Raw genomic sequence first — 21,829 nt, 5'->3', positions numbered from 1 at the left:
ACAAAACTCAGCACCTGATACTCGGGCAGGAAGAGACCACAGTCTGGTTCATCACATGCTTCAGTTAAACCTGCCTCTTTTTTCCCTTTCGCTTTACATCACGCCAAAATGTGTACACCTGGTCATAAATACCAGTGTGTTTAGGAGAAGGCCCGGACATAGGTGAAAGGTCAAAGCAGAGGCACCAAAAGCCCTGATTGTATAGAACTCAGCTTATTGAAGAGTTTTTGTTTTGCTTTTTTTCTTTTTTTGTAAAACAGTCCATCCCATTTTTCTTTTTCCATTCTCATAGTTTTATTTTATATGAACCTTTACTTCAGTAAAGAAAATAAACCTCATGCTCGTCTTCTATACTGTCAGGTTGAATTTCAGCTTTCAGGTGGGATTATATTGATCTGACCTCTATGAGGTATAATCTGAGAGATGCACCTGTAGACTAATGAGAAAGGTGAGTATGCTCAGCTGAACACAGGGTTGAACAAATATGCAGGTCACACATCTGGCTGGTCATCAATGATTCACCACGGAGTCAAAGAAGACGCTGAACTAGACGGAGGTGGGGGTCCATCCTTTTGTATGTTTGTAGTTTCCATAGAGACAGTTGTGGTAATGTAAGCTCAGTGGCTTTTATATGTTTGTCGTGGAAGACGGTGACTAAAACTGGTTGTTTTCTGAGGGTCAGCTTCTTGCTGGACGAGTGATTGCAGGGAAGGAGTGTTTCATGTTTCAAGAAAAGCTAAATTTTTGATTAAATCAGCAGAAATTCTGTAAGAACAACAAAATGTTTGCAAGCGTCTCTTGAGTTGTGGCTCACTCTTTTAACTGAAGTGAGCGGGAACTTGAGGCCTTCACTGACAAGTCAGCAAACCCTGCAGGATTATGTAAGAAGAAAACTGATCCTGAGAAAACACAAACACCGTGTCCGTTCTGCAGAGGGAGGTTTAATGCAGCTGGAGCAGCCCTCCATCTTCTCATTTGTCTATCTTTTAGTAGGAAGACACCCAAGCAGAGCTACAAGGTCCTGCCTGTTCTCTGTTGTTTACTCAGGTCAGATAATACACACAACTGATGTACCTGCTGTTGTCTGTTTTCTGCAGCCTGGAAGGACACAGAAGGAGCATGCATTAATGTTTGTTTTTCACAAGAAGCTAGGAATAAATGCCAGATATAATTAGTCAAGATTGTTTCTAAGCATGTTTAAAACACCAGACCAAAAACAAGTCCACAAGACCACAAAGTATCATAAAACAATTCAATGACTAAATATAAAAAAGCCCAGCTTGAAGAGGAGAGACCATTTTACCCAAACTACAGAATTTAAAACCTTCTCAGCGTTTGAGTAATCTGTGTCCTTTTTGACTGAGCTAGATTTTATTCCAAACATTAGTAATGTCACAAAGACAGGATTTTATCATCCTAAAACATCGCCAGAGTCTGTCCATTCCTCTTTCTTGCCAGCAACAAAGCACTGATGCTTTTATTTCTAGTAAAATAGATTACTGTAATGCCCTGCTATTTTTAACTCACAATTACTTCAGAACGAGTTCTGATGAGGACCAGAGGGCAGGAATACATCACAACAGTTTTAAAATCACTGCATTGGCTCCCTGTGTGTTTCAGGATTGATTTTAGTCATTTAAATCTCTTAATGGTCTTGGGCCTCCTCATTTCCTTGACTTGATTTTAAATTATGAGCCCTTGTGGACCCTGAGGTCCTCTGGTACTAGCCTTTTAATTGTTCCTAAAGTCAAAACCTATGGTGAGGCCTTGTTCCGTCATTACTGGAACAGCCGGAAAGAATCTCGGGGTTGCAGACTGTCGATGTTTTTAAAAAAGAGGCTCAAGACCTACCTTTTTAGCTTAGCTTTTAATTGATTTTTTTTTATATTTTTAATATATATATATATATATATATATATATATATATATATATATATATATATATATATATATATATATATATATAGGGCTGTGGTTTGGACCCCGGCCTGGCTGATCTGAGTGGTTCCTATGGTGGCGCCCCCTGTGGTCATGGGTTTGCTGGCTTCCGGTGTGACTGGATCCCCAAGATATTTTCTCACAGCAGCGTCGAGCCAGATGTTTAGATGTTTATGTCTGATATTTTTATTCCTACATTCGGTTAAGAGGCAGTGACTAAGGATGGGAGTTCATGTTAGTGCCAAATGGAGTGGGGGTGTGTGTACATGTGCTTTGTGTGTGTGTGCATGTGTGATTGTGTGTTAATGACTGTAATGAGGTGTGTGTTTGTAAATTGCTGTTATACACTCAGGTGTGTGAAGGCTTTTTACACCGTTTTAATATGCATAAATTGTTTTTATTATGTGAAGCACTTTGTGTTGCTTTTGCATGAGAAGTTCTTTATAAATAAAATCTGATTTGAAACTGGCTAAAGTCAGCTGTCAATCAAAAGAACTGAACAAATTTTTCAGTTTGAAAAAAATCTTTTCTGAAGAAGCTACACAAGTACATGAAAAATAAAAAGTATTTATTATAATGTAGATACATCACACCAGTGTGAGTAAAAAGTGAAAATGAAATCCTCGTTTTCCATCTGACGGCTGCTTCTTTGCTCGACCAGGGCGACAACCAACATCATCTCATCATCATCCCTTCTCCAAGCTTCTGCTGACTTTATGCAAACACACTGATGACACACAGGTTTGTGGTGTTAAATTGATTCCTGAAATCTGTTTTCTCACCTCTATCTGCAGTGGGCAGGAGATCAGGTTGCCTCATTTTCAAATTATAGTGTTTTAAAATTGTTTTATAGGCCTGCGGGGATTTTTTTTAACCCTCTGCAAGCTGCCCCCCACCTACTTTGCATCATTCTTCTATGTGTTTGAGAAAACTAAGATGCAAATTTGCAGTCAAAGGTCTTGTTTTGTCCAAAATACAACAAATCTGCACAGAGAAGAAGTCACGGATCTTCACCGTTTGGTTGGAGAAGTGACGAATTGATTTGTAGAATATTTATTAATCCGATTAGCTGCCAGCTCCTGTGAATAAACAGAGCCTGAGATGTGTCTCTGGTTGAATCCGTGCAGGAGAAAGTGAGCGGTGTCAGAATGAGCTGGCCCTAAGCTCTGCTTGACGTCACCACGTGACCGAGGGACACCGAGGTCTCTCGCCTGTGGAGAGCAGCTGGCTTCGAGCCTCCAGACCAGCTCCACTCGCCCCCCTCCACCCTGATGGGGGTCAGCAGGAGGGCTCAGCCAAACATTCAGCCTTTCCTTCTGGAGCTCACAGCAAGGACCTCACCAGCGCCACCATGTGGTCGACACCACACGCTACATCCACCACTTCCCCCGGCACGGTGACCTGACGGAGAGGTACAGAGACACTGAACTCAGAGGAAAATCAGGACAAAAGTTCTCATTGTTTCCTGGGTAACTTCTGGATTAAAAGACACAAAAAAAAGAGAGAGAGAGGGGAGGATTCTGTACAGGGAGGGGTGAGGAGAGATTTATTTTCTTTCTTTTCTTGCTCTGAGCAACACAGGGACTCCACACGGTGTAACACGGAGAGCTCGACACCCCAAATCCTGTTTAAATGCTAATGTACGTCTGTGAACTGGGTTGAAAATTTCCCCAGGGTAGATACACAGGTGGAGAGATTTATAACACCTTTACACACATTTTATCAAGACAATCTTTTCAGTAGTGAAACCTAAAATTGTCAGATGACACACGCAGAAGCCAGGATGACTAATGAGACCGCACAGGTCTGAAGGAACTTTTTCGTGGTTAAAATGAAGAAAAGGAAGAAGCTGGACTAAAAGGGTGTGTGAGCAGCAGGGTTTACTCTCTGTTTGCATGGCTAATATCGAATCAGTTTTGTCTTACTCGCCATGGGAAGTACTGGTCTTCCTTCTTCCCGATGCCCAAACAACCTCTGACATTCTTCCCCCAAACGAAGAGCTCGCCTCGATCTGGAAAGGAAGCATCAAACGCCATCATGCTGAGAGGCTGAGAGGCCTGCTGCACAGAGCAGCTGCAGTTTCAAAAAAGTCCAACATTTTAGTCTGAGGAGACGTGTAGTTATATCTTCATGACCAAAGTCAGTAACACTGGGGCTCCACTTGTTTTCTAAAAGGCAAAGATTACCACAATAAACCATCTAAAAACTTTTCTTACTTTCAATGTGACCTATAACCTCCACAAATGCCCCCTGTAACATTGTCCTGTTGGTGTAGCCAGATGTTTCCCTCACAGACGTTTGACTGGCAACTGATTGACAGAAAGCCGTTATCTGATTTGTTGTCAGTGGTGATCCCATATTTCCAGAATCTGGGGCCTAACTGCATCCTTCAGGATGACAATGCTCTCCTTAACAGATCCAGGATCATCCCACAGCTACATGAGACCAGCATGAGGCAGAGAAGCCAAGCTGTTGTGGCTGCGCATGCATCGCTCTGATGGTGTAAATTATATAAAGTGTAAAAATGGCCTGAAGGAGAGTGTAATCATTCCATCCACCAAGAAACTCAGAACCAAAGCAAATACCAACAGCACCATCCTTAGAAGTTATGCCCCGCTGTAAAGGTGACAAATCAGGCTTTCCAACGATCTATAATACAACCCTAGCTAGCATTATTTTAGGAGGGAATTATACAGTGAAAACAAATGTCTTAACTTTTTGCGCTAAGTTTATATATTTCTTTTTTTTGACCAATAAGTGCACCTCAGAGAGGATGACAATGAATGAATTTGATGTTTGTGGGGTGTACATTTCCATATTCCTTTATCCTAACAGGAAATAAAGAGGTGATTCAAAATGCAGGAGAAGAGTGAAAGCTCGTAGAGTCTTACCCGTCACTGCAGCAAAGTGGCTGAGGCCACACCGGATCCTGGAGATGACCGCTGAGGGGTTAAACTCGGAGCGTCCAAACAGTGTGGAGGGGATCTTCTCTGGGGTTGAAGATTCTGAGAGATTCGGGCCTTTTCCCAGAATTCCATAGCCCCAAACATACACCTCCCCTTTATCTGGAATAATGAAGTAAAAATGTGACAAATCTAAACATCTCAGTCATTTTTGTCATCAGCCACCAGTTTATGCTAAATATTTGAGAAGAATCAGTGAAATCTTTCTAATGTGTGATGCTTCAGGGAGAAAAAAATCCGACATCTACAGTACAACGAACCTTGGATGGGAAAGAGGGAGATCTTTCCTCATCACATCACTAAATGTCAGTATTCATCCTCATAAATCATGCACAATCATTTATTCCCAAGTTAAGAAAGTTAATTGAATATTTTGACCTTAAACCATAAAACAGACCCACAAATATGTGACTGAGGGAATATTCAGACAGTTGCAGAGACAGGGTCTCACATAGAAACAGCTGAGTCAGCCCACCACAGTCTGTTTAGGTCTCTGATGTTCCCCTGAAACGGAGTTGTGTTATATCGGTCACTGAACCTGCTTGTGGACTCAGACTAAAACCCAAAATCACAGTGTGATGTCTGACGCCACCAAGAGGACTCTGAAATGTTTAATCCATAACTAACCCGTTAATGGCAGATTTTTAAATAACTTTTGCTGAAGTACAAAGCATTTTATTATTTAAGATAAATACCAATATTACAGATTGAAATATTATAATTTCCCTCAAGGGAAAAATAAACTATTTTTCATCCATTTCTTTCATTCAAGATCAAATCGAAGTCAGGACGGATCAAATTCTATTTCTGGTCTTCCTCTAACACCATCGGTGCAAAAGACTGAACACACACCAGATCCGCTCCATCAACCACAAGAACATCACCTGTGACTCCCAGATCCACCTGCTGGATGTGGTCTTTAATAATTTTCTACAACAGTGTCTTTTTATAACAATAATTAGTTTTATTAAGAAATCAAGGTTATTTCCAGGTAAATAAAAATCTATCTGACTCACCTGGAGGATTCCAGGTGAACTACATGGTAAAATGAAGCAGGTAGAAACTGGCTTTACAAACAGTAGAAGGTGCTATGTAATGAAATTTTACTCTACAGCACGTTCCCTCCGGCCACGTCTCAGAGAGGATGTGCAACGTGTTTATGGGACCAGACTGCAGGCTGCTGTCCCGGTTCAGGAGTAATTAATGATCCGTTTGTACATAAAGCTGTTTTTATATTAGTTGTAGCTCACAATGTGATTATTTATGATCAAGAAAAAACTTTAAAAACGAGGAAAATCATGCTTACATGGCCTGTAAGGCATTTTTTGGGCATTAAACTACGCAAAGTAGAGCCGGTCCATCCGTCCTTTCAATTTAGCAGATTGGGATTCATTAATCTAAGAAGAAAGATACGAACAATCCTGATGTCTATGAACATGTTCATGAATCTGACGGAAAAAAGTTCAAGTACAACTTAGGAACACATTTAAGAAGATTGGTCAGATGTTGGTGAATGAGGCCATTGTTCTTATTTACAGAAACTGTTTCCTGGTGTGTTTGTGTGACCTGACCGTTGAGGATGGCCACCTGTGTTCCTCCACACGCTGCCTGAACCACCTTCCCGCAGCCTCTCAGGGGAAGGTGACGAGGAGAGTTGATCTGAGGATGAAGAGACAATGAAGAGTGTTCATACTAGAGGAGCAAGGATTTTTTTTTATTATTAATAATACAGTGACAGTGTAGTTTAGTTCGAAGTTAATGTTAATGAAACTATAATTTTCACATTATTAAGAAACCTGTTTTAATATTTAACTCGTGCCTTTTATACCACTTATTCCATTTTCTAGTGTCCTTTTATTTTATTTTTTATCTTTATTTGTCTATTTTATTTTGTTTTTGTTACTTTGTCAGCTTAACATCTTATATTTAAATTCCAGTGTTAGAGGATTAGGACATCATTTTACGTGCATGTACGTGCATGTGGTTATTTGCATGTGTGTGTATATGTCGTGTGTGTGTGACTTGTTTTCATGGTCTGGTAGCTCTTGATGGTTTTTTGTTGTTTTTAATATAAAGCACTTTATGCTGCAATTTGCTTTGTATGAAAATTGCTTTATAAATAAAGTTTAATTGATTGATTCCTATGCAAAAATGATAGTTTTAATTAGTTAAGATAAACATTTTTTAGTTTTTTTCTTGTCATGTAACAAGAATTGCTGAACACTTTCACTGAAGTCTAAACTGATGAAAGTTTGTCTCTCGGTGTCGGCCCTGCGATGGACCGCCGACCTGTCCAGGTGAACCTGCCTCTCGCCTGATTGCTGGGATAGGCTCCAGCTACTCCGTGACCCTGAACTGGAATAAGTGGTAAAGAAAAAGGATGGATGGATAATCATGTCATCATCTGCATTCATTAAATCTATTTTCTATAAATGTTAATAAATGAGTAACTGAATCACTTCACACTGGGAAGAGGTGCACGTCTTGTCTACATATTAGTTATTTGCAGTTTTACAGAGTGAGCACTGATGAAGATGATGGTTAATCTAATGAATGACAGATCTCATCAAGGGGAAACAAGCATCTTCTGATCAGTTTGTGCAGACTTTTGGAATATAAACAAACAAAAAAGAAAGGTTAAAGAATAACAAAACTCTGTCCAAGCCCAGTACGCTGGTAGAAGGTTAGACTCAGAGTATCTGCCAGCCTGAACCGATGAGTGACAGCTGGAAATCAAACTGTTCGGACAAAAAAAAAACAGTTTAGTTCAGCTCACCTGTGTGGATTCGGTGACCGAGGCCAGCTGCCTGTACTCAGAGTTGCCCCAGCCGTACAGCTGTCCGTCTTTGGAAACGGCCAGGCTGCAGTCTCCATACGTGCTGATCTGCTGCACCTCCACCCCGGCCAGATCACCTCCCACTTCCACTGGGCTGGAGCTGATGTTGTGGTGCCCCAAACCTGAAGATAAGAACGTGAAACAAGCAAATTCTGGAGGAAAGTATTTATTTCTACTCATGACTGCAACCTTGAGACTAGACCGAGCAGGGCATGGGAGGAGGTTCCCAGAGCAGCAGAATTCACAACAAAGATAACATGCCATGATGCGTTCAGGGTCCTTGCTGTAGTTTTGCTACTACTGACAGCTGTTCTGAGATCAAGCCTGGACCCAGTAGGATTCCTGTGTTAGTTAGTAAAATAAGGAATCGAACACGGTCAGCTTGTGGGGTGAATCGATCTAATCTGTTAACTGTACCTTGTATAACTCAGAATACAACAGAGACCAGTGTAAACTTCATAAAGCTAGCTGTACTAAATGTTAGATCTCTGTCCAACAAGTCACTGTTAGTTAATGACTTCATCATTTCTCACAGTTTAGATTTTCTTTTTCTGACAGAAACATGGTTAACAGAAGACACAAGTGCTACAGTTCTTAATGAAACAGCACCCCCTCATTTTAGTTTTATGAATAAATGTGGAAACGGGAGGAAAGGGGGAGGAGAAGCTGCCTTATTTAAAGATTCATTCCAGTGTAAAGAAATGTCATTTGGTGATTTTACTTCTTTTGAATATCTTAGTTTTATTTTAAGGGGCATTCCTAAAATCCTATTTCTAATCATCTACAGACGTCCTGGACACTGTGTAAATTTTATTGATGAATTTTCTGAATTATTGTCGGTTATCTCTACTGATTTTAACCATTTCATCTTAACTGGGGATTTTAACATTCACATAGATAACATGACGGATGGTAATGTCAAGGAATTTTGTTCCATATTGGACATGTTTGGTTTGTGACAACATGTAAAAGAACCAACCCACATTCGAGGTCACATTCTGGACCTGGTTATTTCAAAGGGTGTTGATATTTCTTCTGTTGCGGTCACTGACTTGGCCTTGTCTGACCATTTTTGTATTTTGTTTGATTTACTGATCACTCAGAATGTTCAACCAACCTGCTTCTCTGTTAGGAAGAGGTACATTAATGAAAGAACAAGTGCTAAGTTTGTTGAGGCCTTAGCTATGTTACCAACAACCAGTGCAGAGTCAGTTGATAGACTCCTGGATAATTTCAATCTGAAAATCTTGAATGTAATGGATGCTGTTGCACCGATAAGAATCAAGAGCAACTTGAGCAAACAGAAAACACCATGGAGAAACACCACTGTGGTTACCAGCCTAAAAAGAGAATGCAGAAAAACTGAGCGGAAATGGCGGAAAAATAAACTTCAAATTTACTATGAGCTGTACAAACAAAGCCTGCGTAACTATAACAATGAGTTGTGCAAGGCCAGAGAGCTGCATTTATCTGAAATGATTAACAGGAATGTCAACAATTCTCGCACTCTGTTTGCTATGATTGAAAAACTTACAAATCCTCCTAAACAGATAAGCCCAGAGCTCCTTTCCACTGAGAAATGCCACCAATTTGCAAACTTTTTTAGCCAAAAAATTAAAACAATTAGGCAAAATATTAATTCCACACAGTCAAACAAGAAAATTAGTCTGTGTCTAAAACCCGGAAATAATTCTGATGTCATGTCACAATTTAAAATGGTGAATTTAAAAGTCCTACAAGAAACAGTTTGGCATTTGAAATCAACAACATGCACTCTGGACATGATACCATCCGACTTTTTAAAAACAGTTTTTACCTCAGTAGAAAGTGATCTCCTACTGATAGTTAACAGCTCGCTGGCATCAGGCATTTTTCCCCAGTCACTAAAGATAGCTGCTATTAAGCCACTCCTAAAGAAAAGGACTCTAGACGCCTCTATAATGAACAACTATAGACCTGTCTCTAACCTCTCTTTTATTTCCAAGATTATTGAAAAAGTTGTATTTCACCAGCTTCATGACTTTTTAAATGAAAGTGGAAATCTTGATAAATTTCAGTCCGGCTTCCGACCTCATCACAGCACTGAAACAGCTCTGGTCAAAGTGTTAAATGACATTAGGTTGAATACCGATTCTGGTCAAGTATCAGTCCTGGTTCTGTTGGATCTCAGTGCTGCGTTTGATACTGTAGATCACAGAATCCTGTTGCACAGGCTGGAAAACTGGGTTGGACTTTCTGGAGCGGTCCTTAACTGGTTCAGGTCCTATTTAGAAGGCCAGAGTTATTTTGTTACGATCGGCAGCTATGAATCCGAGCGAGTGGCCATGACTTGTGGAGTCCCCCAGGGGTCAGTCCTTGGACCTCTTCTGTTCAACTTGTATATGCTCCCTTTGGGTAAAATATTACAAAACTATAGCATTAATTATCAAAGTTATGCTCATAATACACAACTTTATGTGTCTCTGTCACCAGATGACTGCAGTCCAATAGACTTAATGTGTCAGTGTCTGGAGCAAATAAACACCTGGATGAGGGAGAATTTCCTACAATTAAATGAAGACAAAACTGAGATTATTCTGTTTGGTAGCAAAGAGAAGAGGGTCAGCATTGGCAAACACCTGGAGACTCGGGCTCTTAAAATTACCAACCAAGTTCGTAACCTGGGAGTGTTGATAGACTCAGATCTGACTTTCAGCAGCCATATCAAAGCTGTCACTAAGACAGCTTTTTACCAGCTCAGAAACATCAACAGAATTAAAAGTTTAGTCTCCCAGAAAGACCAAGAGAAACTCATCCATGCATTCATCTCCAGTAGACTGGATTACTGTAATGGTCTTTTAACAGGACTTCCTAAAAAGAGCATTAAACATCTGCAGCTCATCCAGAACGCTGCTGCTAGAGTTTTAACCAGGACTAAGAGATCTGAACACATCACACCAGTTTTAAAATCTTTACACTGGCTTCCTGTCAGTCACAGAATAGATTTTAAAACCCTTCTGATTGTTTACAAATCCCAGAATGGTTTAGGCCCAGAATACATCTGTGATATGTTCAGAGAATATAAACCTAGCAGAGCTCTTAGATCCAAAGACTCTGGTCAACTAGTCCAGGCCAGAGTCCAGACTAAACATGGAGAAGCAGCATTTAGCTGTTATGCTGCAAACAAATGGAACAAACTGCCAGTGGAGATTAAACTTTCCCCAAATGTAGATATTTTTAAATCCAGGTTAAAAACTTTTCTTTTCTCATGCGCCTATGCATGAAATCTGCACGGTAACTTTTTTTTTTTAACTTATCTTGCTTTTAATCATTTTAATGTAATTTATTATTTTATTGTGATTATGTGTTGATTATGTGTTGATGCCTTTTACTATTCTAAATATCTGTAATGTCTTTGTTTTATGTAAAGCACTTTGAATTGTCCTGTACATGAAATGTGCTATACAAATAAACTGCCTTGCCTTGCCTTGCCTAGAAAGAAAGCCCTTAATGTTGATTAAAAAATGTGCTTCATGCTCAAAAACCCACATTTGTGTCCTACAGAACATCCTCCTGTCATTACAGATACTGGTATTTAAGGTTAAGGCGGAACAATCTGAAAATAAAAGTGGAATCTTTTGGACTGGAACGAAGCATGTTGTCCTCTTAAAGGCAGGAAAAGAGCTGCACAATCAGCAGCCCTCACTGCTTGACTGTGGAGCCAAACAGTACTTGCAGCTGATTTAAGAGTCATTACAGCAGCTGTTTCTAAAAATCAGCTTACCGGCAGGAAGGAGAGCAGCCCTGCATTTCCTACCACTTCTCATATTTAAATTTCATGTCATCAAATCAGATCTAAAACTCAAGATGTTCACAGAATGTGCAAAACAAAACCTCTGAGCCTTCAGGGTTTTACAGCTTTTCAGGGATCTGAGTACTGAGTACTAGTATTGAGTTTGCTGCGTATAACACTGGCTGTCTTTAAACTATAACTGTACTATAACCCAGGCTGCTGGGAAGAAGTGAGCATTAGTTTAAAAGTAAGAAGAACCGGAAAAAATATAATCTAAACAAGAGAAATGTCACATCCTTACGACGGAGGCACGAGTAAAACCTGGAGATAAAAAAAACTGATTACTGAGAGATACTGAACCATGAAGCAGAAAAACTCAAAGCTGTTTTCATTTTGTCCCACGAACATCACTTCTTATAAACATATCGTTGGTTTAACCAATCAGGAGCTGTCATGAATGTCACACACACACACAGTTCGACCCCTGCGTCGTCTTTCGCTTTAATTTCACGTGAATATAAATTTTTAATTATCTGTTTTTTAATCAAACCTTCATCTGTTTACATGGCCGAGCCTCCTGACATGTTTCTCTTCTAATGATTTACATCTACAGTTATATTTATGTTTTGTGTGCATGTGTGTAGGTGTGTTACCAGATGATTTCATTTAATAAAATTAAAACGGAAACAAATGTAATAAAATCAAATACATGTATTTAGATTGTTTTGAAAACAAATAAATCATAATAAATATATCTATACTAATTAAAAAAACATCTCATTTCAAAATTCAAATCTAAAGAATAAATATTTTATTACGTTTAAATTAAGATTTTTTTAAAGAAATGTTTTATCTTTTTTTATTTCATTCACGTTTTTAACTATTTATTTATTTACCTATTTGTTTTTTTAGGGTTTATTGGTTTTTTTTATTTTAACACAAACTTTTTTTTTATTGTATTCATTCATTTTTGTTAATTTTAGTTGTTTATAGGAGGTATTTTATTCAATGTTTTATTTGTTGTTTGTTTACATATTTATGTATTTATTTGGGGTTTTTGATGGTTTACTTTTTATTACGTTTTTTTATTTATTTTCTATTTACACCTTATTTTAAGTTTCCTATGGTCGCACCATAAATGCAGATGAAAACAGCCTGATGGAATAAAATCGTTATTATCTAATACAGACTACACTGCACTGGCCGGGCGATACGGCCTGACAATAAAATCTCTGGTTGTTTTTCAAACCAAATCTGATTTCTGATTCTGTTTTTTTTTTACCTTTCTTTCTTAAAAAAATAACATTACACTTATTAAAAACAATAGTAAACATAAAATGTCTTGTCATTTATATGAATGAATGAAAGCTTTTCCACCGTAGAAACAACTTCATATCTTGCATTCGTGACCATTTCCACCTGGATCCTCATCATACGGGATCCACTGCAGAAATAATTCCCTGATGTAGGTCATCTCTTAACGGGAGCTTGTGGGCTGAAGTTGTCTTCTGCATCTGGAAGAGCAGCATTTCTCACTGCGGTTATATGTACAGACAGAGTCCAGGCGTGAGCGACGACTTCACTGGAGGGAAGTCCGCTGCTAACTATGGAAGCCCTGGGACAGCGCTTGTGGTGCAAGTTAAAGAGGAAAGAAATCCAGATTTTCGTAAAAATAAATCGTCAGGATCTGAAAATTTGATTGATCAATTTTAGCAGTTAGTCGCCAGCCTGCATGGCATAAATATCTCACGTGATTTTCAACACAGTCCTTGTTTGTGTCATCAGTGTGTCAGAATGGTTATCGCCATCCCTGCAGCTGTTAGCTGTTCTAAGTCCAAGAGGAGGCTCAAAGGCGACCGAGTGTTTTCAGTCTCCAGCCTAAAACCGTGGAAGAAGCTACCGTTCAGTGTTAGACAGGCTGATTCAGTCCCTAAGTCCCTTCTTAAAACACACGATTTTTCACTGGCTTTAAACTCTGCCTGAATTACTGGATTTTATTGCTACCTCTAAATGTTTTTTTCCATCATCATCATCATCATCATCATCATTATCAATATTATTATTATTATCATTATTGTTGTTATTATTATTGTGTTCTAGTGAGTTTTTACCTTGTGTTTATTGGCTGTCTTTTACCTTTGCTGTGTACCACACTTAGGTTGACTGTGTTGTTTCTAAAGTGCTTTACAAATAAAATTGGACTGGATGGTGGTTTACAAGCCGAAAAGGATGCCAGGTTCACTGACCCGTCTGTCCATCCGCTCCCCATCCACAGGCAAACACTTTGCCCGTCTTAGTGAGGAACAAGCTATGGTCCTGCCCACACGCCACCTGGAATAAAAGAGAAAAAAGATGCATCAGTTCCAGAGTCTCACACTTTGTTAATAAAAGAACCGATGCTGCTGGAGTCTATCGGAGCTGGAGTGCACCTGCAGGTCTGATCCGGTCTCCATAGAAGCAGGAAGCATCTGTCAGAGCGGTCTAGACTCACCTGGATGACCCTGCTGCTGAAGCCTTCTATCTTGTGAATGATGTGACTGCCACTGATGGAACAAAAAAAGACAAACAGCATCTCCATCAGCGAAGCATCTCAGAGAGGCCACAGCGCTGTTTCTCAGCCTTCCTTTGACCTCCTGCTTACATTACATACACCGCATCTCAGGTGTAAAGAATAGATTGTAAATCCAAGGCAGGATTGATGTGATAAATGCAAGTTTAGACTTGTTTTTTTTAAGATTTCAGTCCAAACCTAAAATAAGTCCGATCAGGAAACAGCCAGATTGGTGACATAATTATGTTTATTGGAATAAAATCACCTCGTCATGTAAATGATCAAAATTTTTAACATCTCCTCCATGTTTTTGTAGGTCTTTGTAACCCCCTGCAGAATAATTCTTCACCCCCTAATCCAGGGGTCTTAATTTACACGTTAGTTCAGGCGCCACGTTGAGCACAATCTGGTCCCCAGTGGGTCGGATCAGTGAAATAACAGCATCATGACCTATAAATGATGGAAACTTTCACTGTGTTTTAATGGAAAAAAGTACATCATCAAGATGTTTACATTTAATGAACTATCCTTTTAGAAAACATTTATTTAATTAGATTTTTTTTATTATATATCTCAAGAAATCTATAAAATAAAATGTTTATTTTTAATCATAATTTATGAAATTGATCAAGTTGATACATTTTACAGATATTGCTTCAACTTCAAATTAATTAAATATATTTCTTCTTATTATATACATTTACGTTTTATATTTTAATCTATGGGATGGATGGATGTTCACAAAACTGAGGACAATGCTGAGGAAGGTGAGCTTTCGTTCTGAGACTTGTGCCTTGGTCTGAATAAAAAATTAAAATTGAATCTAAAGCTGGATTTATACTCACGCAGCGTCAGCATAAGATCAGTTACTGCGTCACCACCATATGGTCCACGTAGGTCCGTGGAGGCTCGACGCACACCTCTTCCAGACCTGACATGCACTCCTGCTTGAAGCGCGTTTACGTGGAAGTACTCCCTTGTGATTGGTCGGTTTGTGATTACGTGTTTCCAGATTTCTGGAGCTTCTTGCTGAATTTATGTGGTTACTGCAGGAGAGAAACTGCAACACGACACCGAAACCGTTGCTCGAGTGCGAGAGCACATTTCACCAGCCTCAGCTGCACAGACCATATCATACGTCGACGCCACGCAAGTACAAATCCAGCTTAACTTATAAGATATCATACTACAGTCTTTACCTGACGTTAACATAATATTGTACAGAATTCAGTAACATTTTTGTTTGATTTTGATCCCTGAAAAAGTTAACCATGTTACTTAATTAAAATGAGAATAACAGTTTGGTTGACATTCCCTCTAATGTCACTAATTCTATGCAATTTCAATGAGTTCAGATGATCAATTTTAAAATATTGCAACTATGAGGATGATGATACGCTGTCAGATATTTCCATATTTATTTGGCAAAAATAAAAAGAATAAAAAAGAATATGATGTAAATACCTAAATAGAATATGCTGGATTATAAACATTTGCTTGTTTCTGCTCTAAATTATGGTGGCCAGGAAGTGCAAAACAAAATTACATCGAGTGAAAGACTTACATTTTCGCGATGCACATTTACACCATAAAAACCGTGTTTACATGTACAAAACAAAAACACAATGCTAAAACACTTCCCAACAACAAGGCACAATGACGTGAAACACTTTTACAAGTTTACTGAAACACTTTTACAAAGACATTTCCAGCAGGAAACCACACAACTGCCAGGAATCACCAGCATCGAGCAGACATGTATTGTTCAGTCTGTGGCAGTTATCTAAAGAGGAAAACTCCTTTTTGAGAGTTTTTGTGAGGGCATGTGCTAAACCACACAAGACTGGGTTTGCATGTGGCTGAAGTTACATGCAGTTGTTTTCTAAATGTCCCATTAATGGTAGATCTATAAAGTGCTTATCAATTTGAACACCAGTAACGTCTCTGCTGGTTAAGCTGCTGGCTGGATTGATTCCACTACTAAGTGGTTTACTGTTTGCACTGTCTGTCGTCTTTAGCGGTACAGAAAATGAATAAATGACTGTCCCCACCCCCACGATATCGCTCCTGGGTCATATCTTTGTAATGGTCTTTCCAGAATTTGTAAAATTGTTTTGCAGTTGCACATGCAAGTTTGCATCAAGGATTGTAAAAGTGTTTCATGTGTTGTTTTATCTGAAATGTAAAGCTGTTTAGCCCTTATTAAAAGTGTTTTTGTTTCGTACATGTAAACATGGTTTTTATGATGTTAATGTGCATCGCGACAATGTAAAAGTCTTTGATTTGCACTTCCAGGCCACCGCACTAAATACATGATAATGCAAATATCTTATCACAGCAAATAAAAAAACACTCATCTTCCAAGGACCTCTGAGAGACACTTTTTGTCTCTATCAATATCAAAACCTACACCATTGGAAAAAACTTCAAAATCAGATGAAAATTCTGGGTTTTTTATTTTTTCTTATAGTTTTCAGTATGAGTTATACATAATAAATCAAATATATAAATTATTCATTTTAAATCTTTGTTTTAAGTATCAAATTATTACAGACTGTTCACTAAGAACCCTTTTTAATCAACAATCTGAACATAGCGAGTATCTCTATCACCAAGACTCACCTGTAGACCTCATCTTCAACTATCCGCCGTCCACACTGGCCGTACGAGTTGTTTCCCAAACTGAAAACTAGGAGATAAATAGAAAAGAGGAAGAAGAGATGAGGATGAAGCAGGATGCATCACATCAGATTCCAATAATGACGAAGATTTAGTCCATCTAGCCGAGTTTACGTCTTCATTTTTATCTCCATGAATTAAATACACTTCTTACTACTACTTCATGTTTCAGTTTTTATTGTACTTTGGTCCTGACATAAAATTATCAGCTGACAGCATTTTGGCATCATAAAATGAGAGTGAAGCTGGAGTCACATGACCACTTTTAATGGTATTTAACATCCAAGTGAAAGTTGAAATCGTTGTTTTAGTCTGTCAAAATGTATTTCACCTGAAAGAACTGTGTCCTGGATCATTAAAACCTTTGAAGAAAAACAGTGAAGCACCCAGAGTGGGGTTATTTCTCATCAAAGGAGTGGGCTGACTCACAGTTTGCCCCAAAACACTCAGGAACAAGGAATAGTATTAAAATGTTCTCCAGGAGAAGCTTCTTTCAATGAGCCGGGAGCAGTGTGGTGTCAGTCCGTCTATTTTCCACCATTAAGAAGCACCGTGTTACAAAATAAAAGCAATAAAGAAGTGGATCAGAGACCGTCACTTCTACATTTTTAAATCGTTGCCTGGAAACTCCCCAGAACTTTTGCCTCAGATTGACGATGAAGATCAAATTGTAGAACAAAGAGTTTGAACAGTGAACGGCGATAACTGGATAAGTAATAAAAAAGTGTCAATAACAAGTTGCTTCATTTCACCCCAGACAGTCACACAAGAAGCTGGAAGAAGGATGAACATCCAACGAGTGTCACCCATGAACAAGGTGAGTCATGGTTTGGCCACAGAAGAGAAAAATTAAATGTCCATTAAACTACCAGCTTCAGCAGAACAGACTGTGAGCCAGTCCAGACATTTCAGAAGTCAAATTAAATACCAAACAAAGGAGACCTTAAATGCATCACAAGCATGCTCCCAGTGTGGCTTTCAAACATTCTGCTTGGAGGTAAAACAACCAAAGTGCTGTAAGAGCAGCAGCAGCATCATTTCCTGAGGCACCTAAGAGCTTTCTGGGTGAGATTTAACAGCTGGCTGAACATGTGGTAGGTGGATGATGATAGCGTGAGTCATCACCGTGGCATGTTTCTCTTACCTCCCTCTTGGTCAGTGAGGACCAGGGAGTGAGCCCGGCCACACGCCACCTGAAGCACCTTGGTCTGCAGAGGTTCAGTGAGAGGCAGCGCCACCGGGGACGGCTCCAAAACGTAGTCGTAGCTCTGATCTGGACGGACAAGACAGCAGAAAAAGTCAGTATGTAAGGCAGGGATCATGTACATATAGAAGTTTTTAAAGACCTCCATGTTTGACAGACAAACCAAACTGAGCTTAATACCAATTCAGTTATTTAAGAATTTCATCTGCAGAGGAGTTGAGTACGGTGGCCGGGAAGTGCAAAACAATATTACATCGAGTGAAACACTTTTACATCATAGAAACCATATATACCATTTACCAAGCCAAAACACTTTTACCAATGCAAGCTTTTACCGGCACGGCTAAGGCTATATGTGTGAAATGTGCTGCGTGTCTTACGGCGGCTGTGCTGTGTGCGCTGGAAGCCCAGCTGAGAGTCCTTGTTCAGACCCATGCCCCAAACTTTGGTCACATCTTTAGTGGGGGACGCGATGAGGGTGAAGCCGTAACCACAAGCAGCAGATGAGATCTGCAAAAGAACACCTGCAGTCAGTGATTTCAACCTTAAATCCAACATGGAAGAGTTGGCCTGCTGTTTTAACATGCTTTACAATTATTCCTAACAATTAAGTCCTGCAGGTGAAGTTTGCTCAGCTGTTACCAACTACTGAGGCCCACAGACAGTAAAACTATTAGAAGAAGAAGAAAGGTAGTAAAATATTCACCCTGCAGAGCTGTAATTAACCTCAGTGTTACAGACTGCAGAGTTAAATGCTGTTGGTTCAGTAAACAGAATGTGACTATAAATGAACGAAATAACAAACAAAAGAGCAAACGTTTTTATTTTCGTGTCTGGCTGTCCAGCACAGCCTATCCCTTATGTGATTATTCAGATACATTTGCTAATAAGACATTTTTTCCTTTGCCATCACACCAGCAAAATGTGTGAGTATGTTAATTGTTTATTGTTGTGGGTCTTTATTAGCTTCAGCTTATTGCTGCTGTTATTCTTCCTGGGGTCCGAGCCAATACCCACTCACAAAAAAATCCACTAATAATGTAAAATATCCAAAATCAACTGATGGAGCTAGGCAAAATAAAACTTATAGTTTTTGCACTGATAGCAAAACAAAATTTGTGAAACTACCAATGGGCAAATGATGGCGAATCAAAATACAAACAAACAAAAAAATATGATGAGGCACATCTTGCTCTGAGCTTCACCAGGTAATGGTCGATGGTGGGAATGAAGAGAGACCACAGTGTGTTGTATGTCTCAAAATATCAGCATCTGACAGTATGAAGTTAAACAAGTTAAACACAAAGAACACAAAGAAAATCCTTAAATTACTTTAGAAATAAATTATTCAACTGTCATAAATAGCAGCGCTGTTATATTAAAGCAGGATCCGTCTCATCGAAAGCTCAACTCACCGGCAGCAGTTTGCAGTTTCCTGGTTTAAACACCTCCCACTGTAGCAGAGGAACTTATTCTTCCCTCTGCCACTGACATGGTTTAACTATAGTTAATGAAGTAGCAGCCAATAAAAAAGTTTGCTTAATGGCGTTAAATTTTACCTTTTGTAAAGTGAAATTACCAACAACAGCATGCCTCGTAGGACAGGTGAGTTGACTCGCACTAAATTCCAAGTTTTTATGCATGTTGTCTTTGTTACAATATTTCTGATAAATAAAAGTAATAAATATAGAAGTCTGTCTTTAACATGTAAGCAGTTTAATTGTTGATGCGTGGATTTAACGTTAGTCCTATCATTACATTCCAGTCCCAAACTCTTTAGCTTCATAATACTTTCAGAATAGTTTTTTCTTTTTCATTTGGTCCATAAATAAATTGTAATAATATTGTGGCAAGCAAACTGTCACAATGAAAATGGCTTAAAACAGGATTAAAACCACTCCCAGTTTGACTGAAAAGGCAGTAGAAACAGCAGGGTTTACCTGCTCTGCGGTCTCCAGGCGGTAAGGAGTATACTGATACTTGCGGGGCTTTTTCCTGCCGCTGTCTGGTACCACAAAGCTGGGGATCCCGAGTGCCCCGGTGAAGCTGAACCCCCAAACAAATACTTTGTGGTTGGGCTTTTTGTGCTTTCCAACATACTGAAAAACTGGACTGTTGCTGCCCTTCTCCTGGGGATTGGACGCTTTGCTGAGTGTCGCATAAGCACACCCTTGGAGGCCAGAGGTCACATGTGGAGAGCACAGTCGCCTACATGGAGAAGCCATCCTGTAGGGGGGAAATAATTATAAAGGAAATGGAGGTGGTATTTTATCACAGTTTGGCGTAAAACGCTAATTTGAAATGTATTTACTACTATAATGGAATAAGTAACTGAAATTTAAAATCTTTATTTTACTGTAAATTAGAAATACATAATAAATACTGATGAAGAACTTTTCTGTGCATTTCATTACCTGTTCCTTGAAACAAAGTATTTTAAGTCAGCATGAAATCAGTTTGTAGCTAAAGTATTTTCAAAATGCAGTTGTGTACACACATCAGCCACCGACATCATCAGGACCACCATCTAGTATCGGGTTGTACCCCCTTTTTAATTCTTGGTGTGATAGATTGAACAAGATGTTGGAAACATTCCTCAGAGGTTTTGCTTCATATTGACATGATAGTATCACACAGATGCTGCAGATTTGTCGGCTGCATCCACAATGAGAATCTACTCAGGTAGGCTGTGGTGGTTAAACCAGGCCACGTTGGTACTAAGGGGCCCAAAGTGGGCCAAGAATATGTTTACACGACTAAACGCATTGAGTTGCTTCCATGTGATTGGCTGATTAGATATTTGCGTTAATAAGCAGGTGAACAGGTGGATCTGATAAACTATTAATAATTATACAACTTTAATATAAAGTGATAGAGACATTTTTGTAAAAACCTGCATCCTGTACACATTTTCATTTATAAACATTTTCTCATTTCATTTCTTTTATCGACAGGACTCCGTGTCTATAAATAAATAATTACACCAGGTTTCAACAGTATACGTGCTTTTTATAATTTGATGTTAACCCACAGTTTGAAACCTGGATCACGGTTTTATAGTTAAAGTACTATTTAGATAGCAATAATCCTTTCAATAACTAATGTTTAGTCTCTTAATTTTAATGCCGAATTATAGAAAGACTCAAAATCATCTAACAGAACTGTTGAATATATTAATACACTATCAGTTTATTAAAAACCATTTTAATTATTATTAAATTGTCAGAAAAATGAATGGAGTTTCACCTCGTGCTCTCGTCCCACGCTTCTTTAAGCATTCCTTTAGCCAAAGATAACCTACCTTTACTTCCTGTTGAGCTGGCCTTGCAAGTCTGAATTACCACCTTGTGCTCGTCGGAAACCAGTGGGCTCAGCTTTAACGATATTAAAATATTTCAATGTCACTCGTGGATGTTTGTTTACTTCTAGTTGACAAGGAAAGATATCAAACATTTTTCCGGTCTTCCTGGTCATCGCACATATTAGTCACATACTGAAAGTATGGCGCCACCTGCTGTTATGGAGGGGAAACTACCTGAATGGCTCACATTACTTCTGGTTGGAAGGGAAGACTTGCCTCAGAATCATTTTCAGGGGTTAGCGTTGTTAAGCAGACCTTGATCAAAATCCTCTATTTGAAATGACTTAATGATAGTTATAAAAATGCCTATTACATAGCCACAGAGTTGCAAATGGTAATAAAGTAGTCCCAAATGACTATACAGAAATGCAAATCTACATCATAACGACAGAAAATAACTAAATGAAAAAAACACGAGACAGAAACAGAAAATTTCACTTTGAAAATGGCATTAAAAAAACCACTAGGAGACACAAAATGGGAGCAAAACAAGCAAAAAAATTACAAAGCCAAATGAGATAGGAC

The 21,829-nt window shown here is 38.9% G+C and overlaps 1 protein-coding gene across 2 annotated transcripts; it reads right to left on the bottom strand.

Moving 5' to 3' along the window:
- Positions 1–2,489: 2,489 nt before the first annotated feature.
- Positions 2,490–21,468, bottom strand: rcc1l (RCC1 like). Of its 2 annotated transcripts, none has more exons than XM_042008246.1 (12): positions 21,371–21,468; positions 19,884–20,169; positions 18,324–18,453; positions 17,884–18,012; positions 16,683–16,749; positions 14,001–14,052; positions 13,756–13,840; positions 7,678–7,859; positions 6,473–6,560; positions 4,830–5,003; positions 3,864–3,949; positions 2,490–3,339 (listed from the first exon to the last, which is right to left on the bottom strand). In XM_042008246.1, the coding sequence occupies exons 1-12, from the start codon at positions 21,415–21,417 to the stop codon at positions 3,262–3,264; spliced, it is 1,404 nt and encodes a 467-aa protein (XP_041864180.1). In that variant the 5' UTR covers positions 21,418–21,468; the 3' UTR covers positions 2,490–3,261. The 2 variants fall into 2 exon arrangements, with proteins under 2 accessions (XP_041864180.1, XP_041864181.1); XM_042008247.1 differs by having other exon boundaries at positions 21,245–21,454.
- Between the last annotated feature and the right edge of the window lie 361 nt (positions 21,469–21,829).

The sequence above is a fragment of the Melanotaenia boesemani genome, chromosome 15 (assembly GCF_017639745.1).
Source record: "Melanotaenia boesemani isolate fMelBoe1 chromosome 15, fMelBoe1.pri, whole genome shotgun sequence".
NCBI lineage: Eukaryota > Metazoa > Chordata > Actinopteri > Atheriniformes > Melanotaeniidae > Melanotaenia > Melanotaenia boesemani.
This window is presented reverse-complemented; position numbering and strand designations above follow the sequence as displayed.